General features: G+C 44.2%; 1 protein-coding gene across 2 annotated transcripts in view; it reads right to left on the bottom strand.

Annotated features, from left to right (window-relative positions):
- The window catches only part of nlgn2a (neuroligin 2a), a 214,014-nt gene that overhangs the window by 119,378 nt on the left and 78,573 nt on the right, over nt 1–16,063 (bottom strand). For both annotated transcript variants that reach the window (XM_085806188.1, XM_085806187.1), the window contains exon 2: nt 11,566–12,489. In XM_085806188.1, coding sequence (XP_085662314.1) covers nt 11,566–12,073 — 508 coding nt within the window. In that variant the 5' untranslated portion in view covers nt 12,074–12,489. The remainder of the gene's footprint in view (nt 1–11,565; nt 12,490–16,063) is intronic.

Here is a 16,063-nt window from a genome sequence, read left to right as displayed (position 1 = left end):
CTCACTTCCGCGTTCAAAAAACTGCAATCCCCTCGGGTTCCTCTGGGGGCCGGTGTCAGAAGGGAGCATTCTCAATAGACCCCCATGTTAAAATCGCCGACTTTACATCCTCAGTAAACATGTTAAAAGCCTGGTGTCAGAACGTTTTTTCATCTCAATCGATAGTTTCTACCCCCGCACACACTCTGAGGGGGGTGAATTTTTTTTTAACTCTACCGTTTTACTGTTATAAGGTTAAAACTCTGGCCAATTAGGGCGCGGAAACGTTGAGTGACAGGTCCGAGCAGCTCCGTGGACAGCTGCTTCGAGGCCAGTGGGCGGGTTCTCGGCCGGCCAATCCAACATGGCGCTGTTCAGGCCGCCATATTTGAGTCACAAAAACGACTCCCCAAAACCAATGGGTGACGTCACGGACGCTACGTCCATTCTTTTTACAGTCTATGTCCTTGAGGTATTTTGACCAAAGCATGTCACAGACATGTCTTTAAGACACCTGGGAACTATTTTAATTTGTGGAAAAGGGGCAGAATATGTCTCCTTTAAATGTGTTATCAAATCTGTTACTTTCCCTATAGCATTTTGTTTTTGGGCTCTGGGAAGCAATGAAAACACAACATCTAAAGCACTGCCATGAGAGCACTGACTGAAATAATATTAAATTGATTCAGAAAAACAAAAACAATGAGCTAAAGCATCCTAAGTTCTGCAGCAGTGAGGAGCTGCAGGGTGCAGATATAAACCACAGTGGAGCCAGAGTAACCCTTCTCACATTATTCATACAGCCATTTGATCTGTTGTTAATGCAAAAAAACATGGAGAAGTGCAGCTTTAAAATAAAGCTTTGCCAATTTCAACATTAAAGGTTTGAGTTAATATGCCCTTTAACTGATTTCAATACATTTACACTTTAAAGAGAAAGAGAAGAGTTGAAAAGGTAGTTTGGACGAGCAGCCTTGGCCAGAAGACACGTTTCTCAGCACGAATCTGAACCACTGCCCCACCTGTGGGCGGGAGCTTATTTTTACTGGGATGTTTAATTGATAGGACAGGGTACATCAGACTTCATCAAATCCCATTAGATGTACTTCATCAATCCCTGAGTTAAATCAGATGATATCCCAGATTGTGCTGGAGCGCTGCTACAGAAGCCCAGCCAAAAGAACATGGATAGTCAAAGCCTGAGAGCTTATTATTTAAGTACTGTTGTGAAGTCAATTCATTCTCCTGAGGCTAAAAAGATCATTTAAATGGACTGTCTACAGCTAAATACTATTTCTGCCTTCATTGCTCATGCAAAGCATATGGTGATGACTGGGAATCTGTGAGAATTTCAGGCTGGAGGTGGGGGGGGATCTGCTTCAGAGGAAAGCAAGGAGGGAGGGGAGAGAGGCAAAATGGTGGGAATGTAAAGAGAAGGAGAGAATGGATGAAAAGGGCGGCGATGCATGAAGAAGAGAGATAATAAGAGCTGAATGAGAGGGAAGAGGGGGGAAAAAGATGTGGGGAGGACAGGAGAGTCAATCAAAAATGATGGCCCACATGAATGCGACAAAACGTGTGAAAACCGCAGAGATTATTAGGATCATGTGATGCACACGCACACGCAGACGCATCATACACACACCCGCTGGAAACTAAAACCCACCCACGCACGTATCCACGTACACATGCCCCCTCCTCAACTTCCCTCTTCCTATCCATCTCTCTGGCTTTACAGGCTAAAAATAGCTGGAACTGAGCCCTCGCTAATTCCTTCATTCAGAGTCTAGTGGAAAGGCAGAATGCATGAGGCCTTTGATGCGCAGCCTGACAGGAAGATACAGGAAGTGGTGGATGGTTGCCAAGACAACCCCTCCACTCCACCCTCCACCCCCCCCCCCACCCTTGCGTCTTCAGTCTGAATGCTGCACTCCTTCACTGGTTCTCATCCTCTCCATCGCGGCGTCTCTCACTAACTATGCTGTTGCTTCAGAGGCCGACTGAAGCCTTCAGAATGTGATCGATATCATAATCTGGCAGTGTACTCCGTCTCAGTCGTGTAATCACATTATGAAACGGCTGCATTCGCTTGCATCTGCAATGAGGGGAAGCTACTGAGTGAAATATGCAAATAATTTCTCTAATTACAGTCATTATCGATATCTGCAGACGTTTTTTTCAACACATGTTAAACTCCAAATGTTTCCCAGCTAGCAAGGCCGAAACTAAGACCGAGGCTAATCCAACACCTGAATACAGTAATGCGCTGCTATAAATACAATCCCTGTTGTCGTTTCAGGAAAAGCTATTTTCTATCAAACTCTGTTTAAAGAGGAACTACGTAAGATATGCACCATAATTAAACAGCTTTGGAGTAATTATGATGGTTAAGGGAGGGAGGAGGGTTAGCTGTGAGTTTTTACAACAATGAGAGTATCCACTCTGAAACTGTAGAGAGCTCCGTAGAGATAACAGTGAAAAAGTGACCAGACTTGCGTAGTTCCTGTTTAAATTCAAAGAACCTCTGTAATTACTGGCTTTAAAGGAGACATATTATGCCTCCTTTACACAAATTAAAATAGTTCCCAAGTGTCTTAAAGACATGTCTGTGACATGCTTTGGTCAAAATCCCCCAAGGATCAAACATAACAGCTCTTTTCATCCTCTCTAAACAGCCCTGTTCAGAACGGCTGGTTTCAGTGCCTGTCCCTTTAAATGCAAATGAACCACTGCTTGCCCCGCCCTAGGGAGCCTGCACATTACAGATTTTTTGTCAATTCTCACATTTTGGGGGCCAAAAGGCAAGCCAAAGAGCCTTCAAAAAGTGATATTTCGATAATATGTCCACTTTAAGAAGAAAATCTGACCCATCATTATTGTAAACTCGTACAGTGATGTGATGGAATCACTACTCTAGTGTACTATTTTCCCCCACAAAAATTTCTCTATGCTGAATTACCAACCACATTAAATGACATAAGGAATAAATCTAACAAAGTAATAAGCAAGTAAAAATTTTATTTGACTTTAAAAACTTTTAACACTATGATAATAATGAAATTGGACTGCATCCAACGCACTGGGGGAAATTTCACAGACAATCTGTTCTCAAATCCAAACACACCCTCAAAGAAAATAAAAGTACTGTACAATTTTAAGGCAATCTCCACAGCCACAGCCACACACTCGCTCCCTGTCACACAGTTGATCTTGGTCTCCCCCATGTCCCGTCTTTGTCTGTACAGATTTGTCCTTTAAAACGTGTCAGCCTCAGTAGCTCTGGATATATTTCTAATAACCTTTCCTCCAGTTCAACAGTCCATCAGCCCCACAGGCTGCAGCATCTCAGCTCCTCTGCTCCTCCCCGCTCACATCTCATGTTGGATACTGTAGGTCTGTGATATCTGTGTGTTGCCAATCCACAACTTCGCAAATATTAAACATACTGTAGATGGAGTTTTGTCAACCCCGAGGAGCTGTTTTGGCATCTTTACTGACTTTGAAAAAATAAAACGCTACAATATTTTTTTTTATATTCCATGTATTAAAAAAAAAATCAAACAAGAAATTAATACCTACGAGTATATCTAGAGGTACTACATCAAAGGCAGCTGGATTTGCTGTTTTAGTCTTGAAGATGTTTTTGCCACTCATCCAGGATGCTTCATCAGCTCCCAGGGGTGTATGTAATCTGATTATCCTGGCTTAACATCAAGTCAGTTACATGTCAGACATTACAGTTTAACCCTGCCGATCACCATAAAAACCCTCTCTGCTCTGACTCACCCAATATAGAATGTAAAAATGCACATTTTCTGATTTTGTCTCAATATAGATTCTGGCTTTAGAGAACAGCCGTTGGTGGACACAAAACAAAACCTAATGGGGCTGTTAATCAAACCAGATAGGTGCACAGTGTTTCATGGATGTGAAACTTCGGAAAAATAGAGTAAAAACACTTATTTTAACAAATGTCTGACAGGGTCATAATTTCCAAAGACCTGAGACTTGCAGGGACTGCAGCAGTGGTACTGCTACGATCAAGCACCTGAGGACAAAACAAACAGGTACTACTGTGGATGATGCACTGCCAGAAAAGGCCAAATGTTGTCAGCTCGTGAAGTACGAAGTGCATTTTAATGTATTTTGTCCTTGTAGCGGCTAAACACCGTCATGGAGCCACAGTTAGACAATTTACTGAAAGAAAACACTCTTTTAATCATTTTCATCACTGAGTTGCCAGTTTCGCCCCTTTAATATCTAAACTTTAATTTTAACAGCTTTTCAAAATCAAAATGAACTGAAACAAAGGGCTCATTTGATTTTCTGTAGGAAAATGAGTATCTTAGATAAACTGACTCATGTGTAAAAGGGATAAATCAATAGATTTCTTAATGGAAAACTAGTTGCAAGCAGCAGCCATAATCAGATTGTCTGTTCACCTTGTGTAAGACAAAAGGCGTTGACCAGCGTCTGCCAGCTCCGGCGCGCCTCAGGATGGAAAGACAGAGCGGACTGAGCAGCAGAGAGGGAGAGGAGGCGAGGTGAAACATGAGAGGAGGCGCAGCAGCAAAGATGGACTGTCAGATTTGGTTTGTAAGGGCTGGACTACAGGCTGGATGGGGCATTCCGCTCTGACCTCCATCTCCCATAAAATGACAACCACCTTGTTGCCTAACTTCAAATCTGACTTTCTGCTTCTCGCCGGGTCGTTGTCTTTTTATCACAGACTCTGTTTTGTCTCCTTCGGTTCTGGCAAGCATCAAAGAAAACTTTTGGGTATGCTCTGACGGCTGTGTGAGTGAGAGGGGATAGAAAGACAGTGGATAGTCCCCAGGGAGCTGCAGTACAGGCACCCATACTGTATGTAACAGAAATTGCTAATTTGCAGGGTAGTGTATCGTGCCTGCAGAAAAGATGGTGATCTATTTTCCCCCGTCATCCTGTTTTTTCTCCCATTTTTGCTCCGTAGAGTGAATCAACTGTGGCAGGAAAGAGAGATGACATACAGAAAGAGATGGAGCAGAATAGTCGAGGTTTTCTCTGGCATCAGAAACAGTATATATCATATTTACACTGCTGCATGCTGGCACCTCTCTTTCTTTCCATTATTTATCTATTTGTTTTTATCACTTTTATTTATTTATTGGTCTCCAGCCCTCTGGCGATGTCGCTGCGTAGCCCCCGGCCATGGTGTGTGCAGGATTGTGTTAGTATTGAACCCTTCTTGACGAATCTCCTCAGAAAATTGAAATATTGCAGAACGGGGGAGATGTGGGAGTTTGAGTTTGATGCATGGAGATAGATGAAGTATTGGATGGAATAATTTATAAGCCCCCCGGCTCGCACCCCTCCAGCTCAGCACCAAGAAGCGCAGTGCTGACAACGCTGAGGTTAGCGGTTCAAATCCCAAGGGATCTCCTAGCAAAACCGATGTACACCCTCCTAGAACAGGACTAATTGAGTAGAAGCAGCATCTTAAAAGGCACTTTGTAACAGCTTAGAGTGTTCAACCCTGGACTACCACCGGTGGAGTTCCTCTAGGAGTGGCCCAGTCGGCCTCAACCTGAGACTTGGTGGAGTTTTGTGCCCGTTTGGTTCAGATTCTACATTGTTTGACGAAAAAGTGTTTGAAGGACAACAGCTGTAAGCCTGTTGGGAAGTTTCAGATGTTTGCAAGAAGGTAAAAAAGTGTTTACAGCCAAATATATATATAAAAAAAAACATCTACAAACTTCAGTCTCAGGTGTGCTGCTCTCTGTCAATAAACTATTAAGATAAAATAAGGAAAATCTATTTCCCTTGGTGACAAACTGAATAAACTTTAAGAGTTGTTTTTTTTTTTGTTTTTTTAATGGAGGTAGACACACTCTCTCTCACACACACACTCACAGACATACACATACAGGTGATCCCTATGTTTTGTTTCATTTCATTATCTATATGTTTTGCATGTAACTTCATATAATCAATAGAAAGTTGAGGGGGAGGGGGGAATGAAGGAGGAAGGGAAAAAAGAGATGTTTTGTTCTGTTTAAATTATTTAATTCTCTTTGACTGGTTGCTGATATTTATTTTTTTCAGCTTCTCTTGTTTTTTTCTTTTAATCAATGAATTAACTTTTTGGCTGCTGTGTTAAGTCCTTCCTGTCTTGTGCTGTCATGTCTTTATGTTTGTCACTTGTATTGCACAATAAAAATTAAATACATTTTTTTTTTTAAAGTGAAAATGGCCGACAGCCCCGTCAGCGCTCGGTGCAGTCAAACCTCTCCCTGCTCACATCAAACCAGTGGTTTCTCTGCCCAGCTGCACAAAAAGCACAACCATACGAGTTCCTGCATGTGGGTAAACATTTACAGCGCGTCCAGCCTCTGCAGCCCACTACCATGAGACTCTGCTCTGTGTTAACAGCTGCTGACTGCTGAGAGAAGCATGAGCTTTGTCTGTGGGGCCTGAGGCAGCAGCAGCAGCAGCAGCAGCACAGGCCGGTCCTTCCCTCCCTTCCCCCTGGTCCATCGATCCAGCGTGACTCTGCAGGAGCTAGATGAAAACCTCTCGCTATGATTTATGGGATGTCATCTCCGGGGGAACTGGTGGAGCCCCTCCCCTCCCTGTATTTGGTGAGGGAGCAACCTGCTGGAGGGCTAAACCAGTTCCCAGGGTCCTAAGGCCTGATTTTTTTTTGGACTACCACAGAGGTAAGGAATACAAAATGGGTTTATAGTGAACACTTCACATCAAAATTATTGGTAATCAATAATTAAAATCCAGGAATATACATCATTATTACTGATTCATAATTGTAAAAACCCTTTAAGACCTGCAAGTCCTCAATCCCGAGGTTGTTTGTCTCCTCCCTCTGCTACAACTCCTACAGGTGTCTCCTCAACTAGAGGTCCAAACAGCTGCAATACTGGACCTTTGTTGTCATGGTTACAAAAAGAATAATCATGAATAAAAGAGAGCGACCCCGACCCTTCACCTCCTAACATGAATTTTTTGTCTCTATTATAACATCAACTGACTTCCTCCTTTGCTGCTGTCATACTAGAGGTCGCCTTACAACGAAATGTAACTATGCATCTCAATTAGATGCTAACTTTGATGTTTGTTTTTTGAGGCAGAGAGAAGGTCACAATTTGTAGAGTGTAACGAGTATTTGCATTTTTAAGGTCTATTTTAGGGTGCACTTCAATAACAAACCATTAATATGTTGAGAGCTGTGTTGCAGTCACAAACCAAAGGAATGTTATTCCAGGCACTGAAATACTGACATACTGAGAGAAGTCAAATCTAAAAGTAGGAAAATCCTCATTTGCATGTTGGATTAAGCCTCTGTTAATCAGTTAGTAAGATGATTAGTGAGATGATAGAAGATGATTACTTGTGTTTCATTTCTTGGTTTGTTCCTAAATTATTACATATTCAGAAACATGCATATGCATGTGTGCCGTGGATTTAATGAATAATGACAACACATGGCTCGCCTTCCAACTTAGTAAGTGCTTAAGTATTAATTAAGGAGCAATGAGTAACCACCAAATGTTAGCGTATTTGTTTATCTATGAACAAACACACACATTCATGCCAGTGTCCCACTTTCTTCCATTTGCACTGATGGCAGCATTAAGATGTAATTCTACAGACTTAATCCACTTAAAATTAGAGGAGGTTTTTAAGGATTCTATCTTGAGGGCGCCCTAAAAAAGGAGACAAGGAAAAGGCCTGGGGAGATTCTGAGAGATGCAGCGTTCAGTTGTAAATGTAAAAAGTGGAAAAGTGGAATCAACAGCACAGTGAGAGAAAATGGAAGAGAGTCTCTCTCTCTCTGTCCATGTGTGTGTGTGTGTGTGTGTGTGTGTGTGGTGAAGTGAGCATATTTAACTTTGTGATGTGTGACAGAGTTGAGCTGATAGTCCCAGTGGACAGTCAGTGATGGCTGGTGTTTGATCTCGTGCCCAAAAGCTTTTTCTTCTCCTCTCGTCTCCTCTCCTCTCTGCTTGTTATCTCTCCTCCTTTCTTCCTCTCCTCTGTTCCTGTTTTAATTTGCTTCTTTCCTGATCCCCTCTCTCCTTGTTTCCTCTTCCCTCCATTCTTTTCCTTTTTACTCTCTTCTCATCATCCCTGCTCTCATCTCTCCTTGTTTCCCTTCCTCTTCTCCTCTCCATTCCTCTCATTTACTGTTCTCTCCCAATTCCCACTCCTTATTTCCTTCCCTTTTCTCTCTTTTTCTTTCTCTCCATTCTTCCCTGTTAAACCTCCTTTTTACCTGCTCTTTTCTCTCATTGCCTCTCTTTCTCTCTTCTCCTCTCCCTATCTCCTCTCCTCTGCTTTCCTTATATTTTCTCATATCTTCATTCCATGTCTACTTGTTGTTTGCCCTCCTCTTTATTCCACTCTTCTCCTCTCCTCAGCCCCAAAAAAAGAAAAGCAAAATCAATGCAGCCGGAGAAGCGGAGAAAAGGAGGAGCAAAGAGAAAGGCAAGCCTGGGGCTGCCAGAGGAATGCTGAGGCGAGCAATGTCATGCCTGACTTGACCACCATAAATACACCAGCAGTGATGATGAAAGATGGGCTATGAAAAGAGTTCATATGTTGCCTGCTTTTTCTCTTTTTTTCAATACATCAAGACATTTATGCTCGTCATACTGTAGGTATTCACAATGTTGAAGCTTCAAAGACATGTGCATTATGCTGACAGTGCTGGGTGTAATAGCACCTGTGTGTAAGCAGGTGGGTGGGAGTGTGTGTGTGTGTGTGTATATATATCTCTGTGTTATGGCACTTGCATTTCCACAAAGTCGTACGTCTCAGGAAAAGGGGGGAAGTAAAACAAGCTGTGTGACAGTGTGAAATGACTCAAGACCTGATCTATTGTGTTCTATATGTGCCCCAGGAGCTATAAGTGGCAATGATGGGGTGTTGAGGGCTGAGGCTGCAGTGTTGGGAGCAGAGGGGGGGGCGGAAGGGAGGGAGGAAGGAGGGGGCTGAGCTGTAAGAGACTCGGGAAAAAAAAAGTGCAAGAAAGTGGTGGAAGTGGCGAAAGGGAGACTGAAATGTGTTAGAGTGTAAGCTGAAGTCAGTGCTGCACTGGCACACACACACACTGATGTGCAGATAGACAGCTGGAGAAACACAGGTACACACACACACACACACACCATTTAAAGATGGTGATGTGATCTTCCTCTGTGAATTTCTGAAGACCTCCAGAAAAAAAAAGAAAATTCTCCATATGAAACCTGCCAACAAGACTCTGACCGTATGAGAGGTGTTGGCTTTGTAGAGATATAGAAATGAAAAAGACAAATGTGAAACACGCTTCACAATACCCTAGGCAAGGAGAGAGGGGGGAGGGGTGGTGGGGTGGGGGTGGGAGGTGATGGAAGTCTTTACTCTTCATATCACACCTGCTGACAAAATGAGAATATTTCTCTTTTATTGCTCACACACCCGGGCAGACAAAAATGTCCGCAGTATGATCTGAGTAGGAGAAGAAGCTTCTTGAAGGTAAAAAAAAGAAAGAAAGAAAAAGTAAGAAAAGTCAAATGTCATCTAATCCTTTTCTCATAAAACACCTGGAAGCTGCTTCACTCCTGCCCTTTGTTCTCCTGCGTTTTAACACCTTGAATGAGATCTGGGGCTAAAACCAGGGGAAGGGTAATTGAAAAATTCTTTGACCCTTCATCAGATAATTCACACACCCCATCCTAAAGCCAGTACTCACTATCTACAAGTGGTATATGCACAGTTGTTTATGGCAAGTCAAAATAGTGCATTAACCTTGAAAAGAATGAAAATGTTCACTTGTAAGTGCAATTCTCTTGGCTCAAATCCTAATTAACTATTCACTAAACCCCTCCCCTTGAACAAGCAACTGTCCAATCATGGCTTAGCAACCGTGACTGAGCAGAGAAGGCCTGTAGTGATTTGAATTTCTCTGCATGTTGAAGCCCACAGCACGGGGCTGCAATCATTTAAAAAAAAACATTAGAGAGGTGATTTTCCTCTTTTTTTCCCTCTTCCTTCTCCAAAAGTGCAAAAAATATGGCAAATCTGACTAACTAGCTATTAGACACATGGTGTGGGAGCTGGAGGGTCCTGCACGGATATTATTTTATAAGAGCGTGTTCTGGAGTCTCTCAAGCCTGTGCGAGTGTATAAGTGTATGAGCTAAGCAGTTAAATAGAGTTATGGTAGACCTGGCCTCACATTTTTTATTGCCATACTTGGAGCGCAGGATGAATGTTGTTTCTTTACTTTTATCATCTGGTAATGAAGCTTTAGCCTCAGTCTTTTGCAGTGATGGGAATAACGGTGTTATAAATAAACAACCTTATGGCGCTACTTTTTCCAGTAACGAGTCATCAAAAAAGTTACTGTTTCCCCCGTTATAACGCTGTTAACGTTACTGACAATAAAATGCACCGTTACTTGACTCAAGAAATTCCATCACAAAATAATACATCCATTTAAAGCTTCAGTTGGTAACAATTATTCAGTCATGTTTGTTGAACTGTCACTATATTGTGATAGTCGGACATTAAATGGGTAATTTAGGACAAAATCCAACTCCTCTGGCTCCACCTACAGCCTGGAATCCTATTTGCCAAAATCCACCGCGACCAAAGAGGAGCAGGAGGAGCAGCCAATCGCAGCTCCAACACATCGTAGTAAACTGATGAAAGTGAAAGTAAAGTCCACAACTTGGTCAGAAATTTCAAGACAATACACCGTCAGGTCCCTTTTTTCACCTCTGTCAACCCCCCTCCCTCCCTCCACACACACAGACACACACAAGAAGAGTGTGTTTCATGGTGAGAGAGGTGAGATCATTGTGGAGTCTCTGGTTGGATACGAATACGGTACGCTGTGGGTCCATTTATGGCTACTTTGTGTGCCTGCACATGTGTGTGTCTGTGTGTGTGTGGGTCGCTTGGCAGAGGTTCATAAAGAGACCTGACGGAGTATTGTCTTGAAATTTCCGACCAAGTCGCAGATTTTACTTTCACTTTCGTCAACTTACCAACTGTAGCTTTAAGTGTACGTTATATACACGTTGTTTTAGTCCATCAACTAGTTGAAAAAAAGTTGGTTAGTTCCAGATTAACTGGAGGTTAGGGGCATTTCATTAAAAAGAAACGCAATAGTTGCTGGTGGTCCTGGTAATTAGTTACTTTTATAATGTCAGTTACTAACTCAGTTATTTTTGTGGGAAAGTAATGTGTAACTATAACTAATAACTATAATAATAAGTATTATTATATTATTAATAATTCAAATTAAATATTAAAGTGCATAGGACCCATTCAGTCTCCTTCTTTTAATATAAATCAGAACAGTACATTAAAAAATTAGTCATGAAAGTTTTTTTGTGAAACACCTCTGTCTGAATCCCAGGACCCATCGTCTTAAAAAATGGTTGTAGTCGCCCCTGTGGTCTGAAGTGAACATGTTCATGAGCTTGACAGGAATAACACCAGGACCTCAGGGGGCGGGGCTTAGCAAACAGTTAAAGATCCCATTAAAAAAATCCCCCCACCCTCCACCCTCCACCGTCCCCGTGGTTCAACTCTGTCCACTTACCATCCTCCGTGGGCACGTAGACGTTGAGGTAGAGGCAGTCCTCGCTCTGGTTCTGGATGTAGCCCGCCGCCACGTCCAGGTTGTCGGTGAACCACACGGGCAGCATGATCTCCGGCAGCACGCCGTGGACGTTCTGCGGGCACACGGGGGCGAACTGGGTGGCGTTGCGGATCTCCTGCCACGAGCCGGGGGCCTCGGGCGGCTGGAAGCGCCGGTCGCCGATGGGCGCCGTGGCGTAGGGCACGCCCAGGTACTGCTCCACGGGGCCCAGGATCTCGTTGTTCAGGTCCTTCTTGATGCCTCGGAGCTTGCCGTAGTTGGTGGTGACTATGGGGTGTTTGGAAGGGTCCATCTTCTGACTGGAGGCCAGGCTGAAGAGCAGGGCGAGGCCCAGCGCGCCCATCAGGCAGCAGTCCGTCAGAAGAGCGAGGGGGCGCGTCCTGGACGACAGGCCCCGCCCACTCTGTTTGCTTGGAGCTAGCGCGAGGGGGAACATGACTGGATTCATACAGTTCAGCCACCTGCTTGGGCTCTGTGTTGGAGTGCTCGTGTGTTTTTAGAAGAGGACGTGGATCAGAGCCAACAATGTGGAAGGTAAAGCATAAGAGGGGATTAAAAACAACAAAAGCAGGCAGACCCTGAAAGATGAAAAGGAGCCTTTTTTTTTTTTGGAGGGTTTGAGCGAAGGTGAGATGGAGGGCGAAGCAGTTGCCGGGGGGGACAGAAGGGTCCTAACGGGCGCCGGAGGAGGAGGAGGAAGAGGAGGAGGAGGTCGGGCCTCTGGGTCCGGGGTTCAAGGTCAGTGCTGAGTCTGAGCAACGGCGATCCGAAACGCTTCCTCGGCCATGGCTCTGTTGCGTTCCATCCCTATCGGTCCTCTCCCATCCGGATCATTTGATCGACGCCTCCAACAGCCACTGAACTCTGCAGGAGGAGACAGAAAGAGAAAGAGGGAGGAGGGAGAAGAGAGGAGAGGAGGGGGAAGAGATTTAAAAGATGGACGATGATGCATGGAGAGAGAAACAGAAAAGAGAGAGAAGGGGATGAGGGGGAGAGAAAGATGAGAGAGATTATAGCTTATCTGAAACAGAAATATATTCCATTAAATGTTGTCAGCGCACCGTTTTTCCTTCAACTGTTGCCAAGTGAAAAAAAGAAATTCCTGAAATGAAAGCAGCGGAGATGAAGCGACAAACTGAATCTAAAGGCAGCATTGTGGAGATCACGTCTTCATTTCATGTGGCGATCAACATATTTGGAGATAGGACGCAGATCTGCAGCAGGTAGAAAAGGAACCCAAACTAATGACTTGACTTTTTTTTTGCAGCATAATGTAACCTGCAGAAATCTCATGTATACTCCATGCTGACTGCACATTTCTACATGACTCTCCTTTTCTATTATGCATGGAAAGCCTGAATTGGACTTGTTATGGTGTGTCCTGCACGGGGGGACATGCACAGAATCTTCCCCTTGGTGGACTGTGTTTAAAGTGATAAGCCTTTTTTTTTTCTCACTCCTGAGTGAGTAAGTGTATAGGTAGTGTTAGCCTGCCTCCTACCCGAGCCGAAATCAGCAGTCAGAAGCTGATTTCATTTTAGCTCTAAACTCTGTAATATATCACTTTATCAACATTTCAAACATTTTTAGGTGAGAAAGTAGCCGTTTAGATCACCATGTGTCGTTAATTTGTCTAAATACCAGCTGTTTACAATTTTGTTTGGACGAATTCGGCGCTACTCAAGCTAGCCGTTGTGACCAACGCACTTCCGGTTACTTCCGGTTATTTTCACAAAATAAAACACCCATTGCCCTTTACACACAGAAGTGCTCTTACTTTGAAATAGGAAGCTAACCTACCCTCGATGTAGCTAGCTTGAACCAAAATAAACCGTCTTTGCTTGAACCCTCCGTTTTGACTGATCTCGTCCCGTTACCAGCATTTGACCGCTCAAGATGCCTTACCGGAGAGTTTTGTCAGCTCTGAGACAAAGATTGGTCCATTTAGACTTGCTGAAGAGTTTCTCTGATGACTTTAGGTGGAGGCAGGCTAACACTACCTATACACTTCCAGTGTTTGAGCTAAGCTAATTACGGGCGATACGGCTCTATCTCCCTTGTTACTGCACGCACAGTCGAAAGGATGGTGTCTATCTGCTTGTCATGGACTCGGGAGTGAGGCAAGACACACAAAAAAAATGTTGGCGTATCCCTTTAACCTGCCAGCCGACTCTGAACATGCACACACTTCTGCAGGGAGCTAATACGGGAGCAGCTGATGTCGTCACGCCACTTCACAGGTCTGCAGCTAACAACACCACCGCTGCTGCTGCTGCTGCTGCTGCTAACCTCTGTATTTATAGTTACAGTGGAGCTGATTCTGGAGATGATAGTACAGTAGACAGTGTGGATGAAGAGTTGGAGGCTGGAGATTAGGGTGAGCCTTTCACTGCCCAGTAAAGGTCCAAGGTCAATAATAAGCAGATTACAACAGCCCGGGACGCTTCCTGGCTCTCCCCAGCGTGGAGCACAAAGAACACACACACACACACACAACTGTAAGCCTTAACTGACCCACACATGAATGAGTTCCCACACACTGTACAGTCATTCATGTAATCTACTGTGCAAATGTGCAAATCCTCATGTAACAGACCCCGGAGTCGGAAATGCAAGAAGCATGGAGGAGATTAGAGCGTCACAACATTGTTGGGCTGCTGTTATGTAACGGTGCAGGACGAGGAACAATGTACAGCACAGACACACACAAAAAAAAAGAAAAAAAAAAGCCTTATCAGATTATTATAAAATTCACCATTACCTCTGCGTCTCTTTCATGCTCTCTCTTGCTTCATCAGCGTGCAAAATTGTCCCATTTAAAGTCATCATTAACCATATTATTGTATCGCCTGCACCCACTGAAGCGGTGCTGTGTTTTTGTTGTGTTTTTTTTTTTCTCCTTTTCTTCTCTCCCATTTCCAATAAAGCCGTTGAATGTGAAAGTATATGGGAGTGAAGTGTCTCCAGGCAAGGCGGCAGATAATTAGAGTCTATAGGCTGATGAGCAGGCGAGCGCTCTCACTCACACTGATGTAAGACATCCACATAAGGGGACTCATTCATGTAATAATAAAAGTTTCTTATGTACAACAAGCTCTTTGAGGGACGGATGTATTCTAGCTCGTGTGTGTGTGTGTGTGTGTGTGTGTGTGTAGGGGGACACAAACTGTGGTAAAAACAGATTTGTGGTCGTTCAGAGAGCGGTAATTGTGCGCGAATCCGCCGCGTCTGTAATTGCTCATTGTCTTCTCTTGGTACAGTGTGTTCGGCCTAAATGTATTGGTGCCTGCCTTTGTTCCTCTCAGTTTGGACTTTGTTGTTCTGCCCACGCACCCATGTGTGCGTCTGGGTGTGTTTCCTCTCACAGAGAAGCGGCCAGCACAATGTGTGCTCTAATTAAACCATGGAGAGTCTAGAGGGCCGCAGCCTGTTTTTGACGACGGTGACGGTGAGCCCTCCACCCACACACACACATACACACACATCTCAACATCTGCCATTAAACTTTCATCCTTCTAAACACATAGAAATTGGAAACTGGCAGATAGAGAGCCAGGGATGAAGAGAGAGTGGGTAGTAAAAAAAAAAGAAAAAAGGGTCAGGGCCAGTGAGAACAAACTGAGAGATGAGAAGTGAGAATGGAAGAGGAGAAGAAACAGGCCCTGGTGTTAATGAGAAGCTTCTCTGGTCTCAGCCCAGACCCTCCAGAGAGTCCTCCAGTAAAAGCAACACGAGGTGCTCCTTCACTGACCCTGGAGTCTCTGAGGGAAGAGGACATCTAACGGACACACATCCAAAGGAGGAGCCCCCTTCCCCCCTCGCCCGAGAACTAGCCGAGCAGGCTCAGGGGGTCAGCGGGGGCCTACGCAAGCCAGGATCCCTGGTACAAGTCCAAATCCCTGGCAGGCCTAAGCCTGCCTGAAGGGACCTTTGGAATTTCAGGGGTGCATCTGAGTGTTTAATTGCTAATTGGCTCAATTAGAAGACCTAATTGGTCCAGCTTCGCTATGAGCGGTGGGAGATCTTCAGTGATTGATGAAGCAGAGAGGGAGAGATGATGGGAAGACTGAGAGCTGAGCATGGCAACAGAGCTGTATAGGAGATAACCACAGGAGAGGGAGAGAGAGTGTGTGTGTGTGTGTGTGTGTGTGTGTGTGTGTGTGTGTGTGTATGGTATTCATCATGCATGGAGCGCACAAATTGGCCCATTGGCATTATCCCTATAGTCATAGCAGTAGGTTTGTTACCCTTAATTGTCGGTGCAAGCTGTTTATGGATCGACGGGGCAGAGACTCAGAGAGTTCTGAGTATTTGTTTCATGTAATGTTACATAATTACGTTATTATGTCATAGCGTGGTGAATGTGCAGGTCACAACTTGTCCACGAGAGTCTTTTGGAGTTGTTGGATTGTGTATTTGATGAGTTTGATAACTAGAG

This window comes from Trachurus japonicus, chromosome 18, assembly GCF_045865225.1.
Source record: "Trachurus japonicus isolate A0001 chromosome 18, Traja_1.0".
NCBI lineage: Eukaryota > Metazoa > Chordata > Actinopteri > Carangiformes > Carangidae > Trachurus > Trachurus japonicus.
Note: the sequence above shows the minus strand (reverse complement) of the source record. Positions and strands in the feature narration are given on the sequence as shown.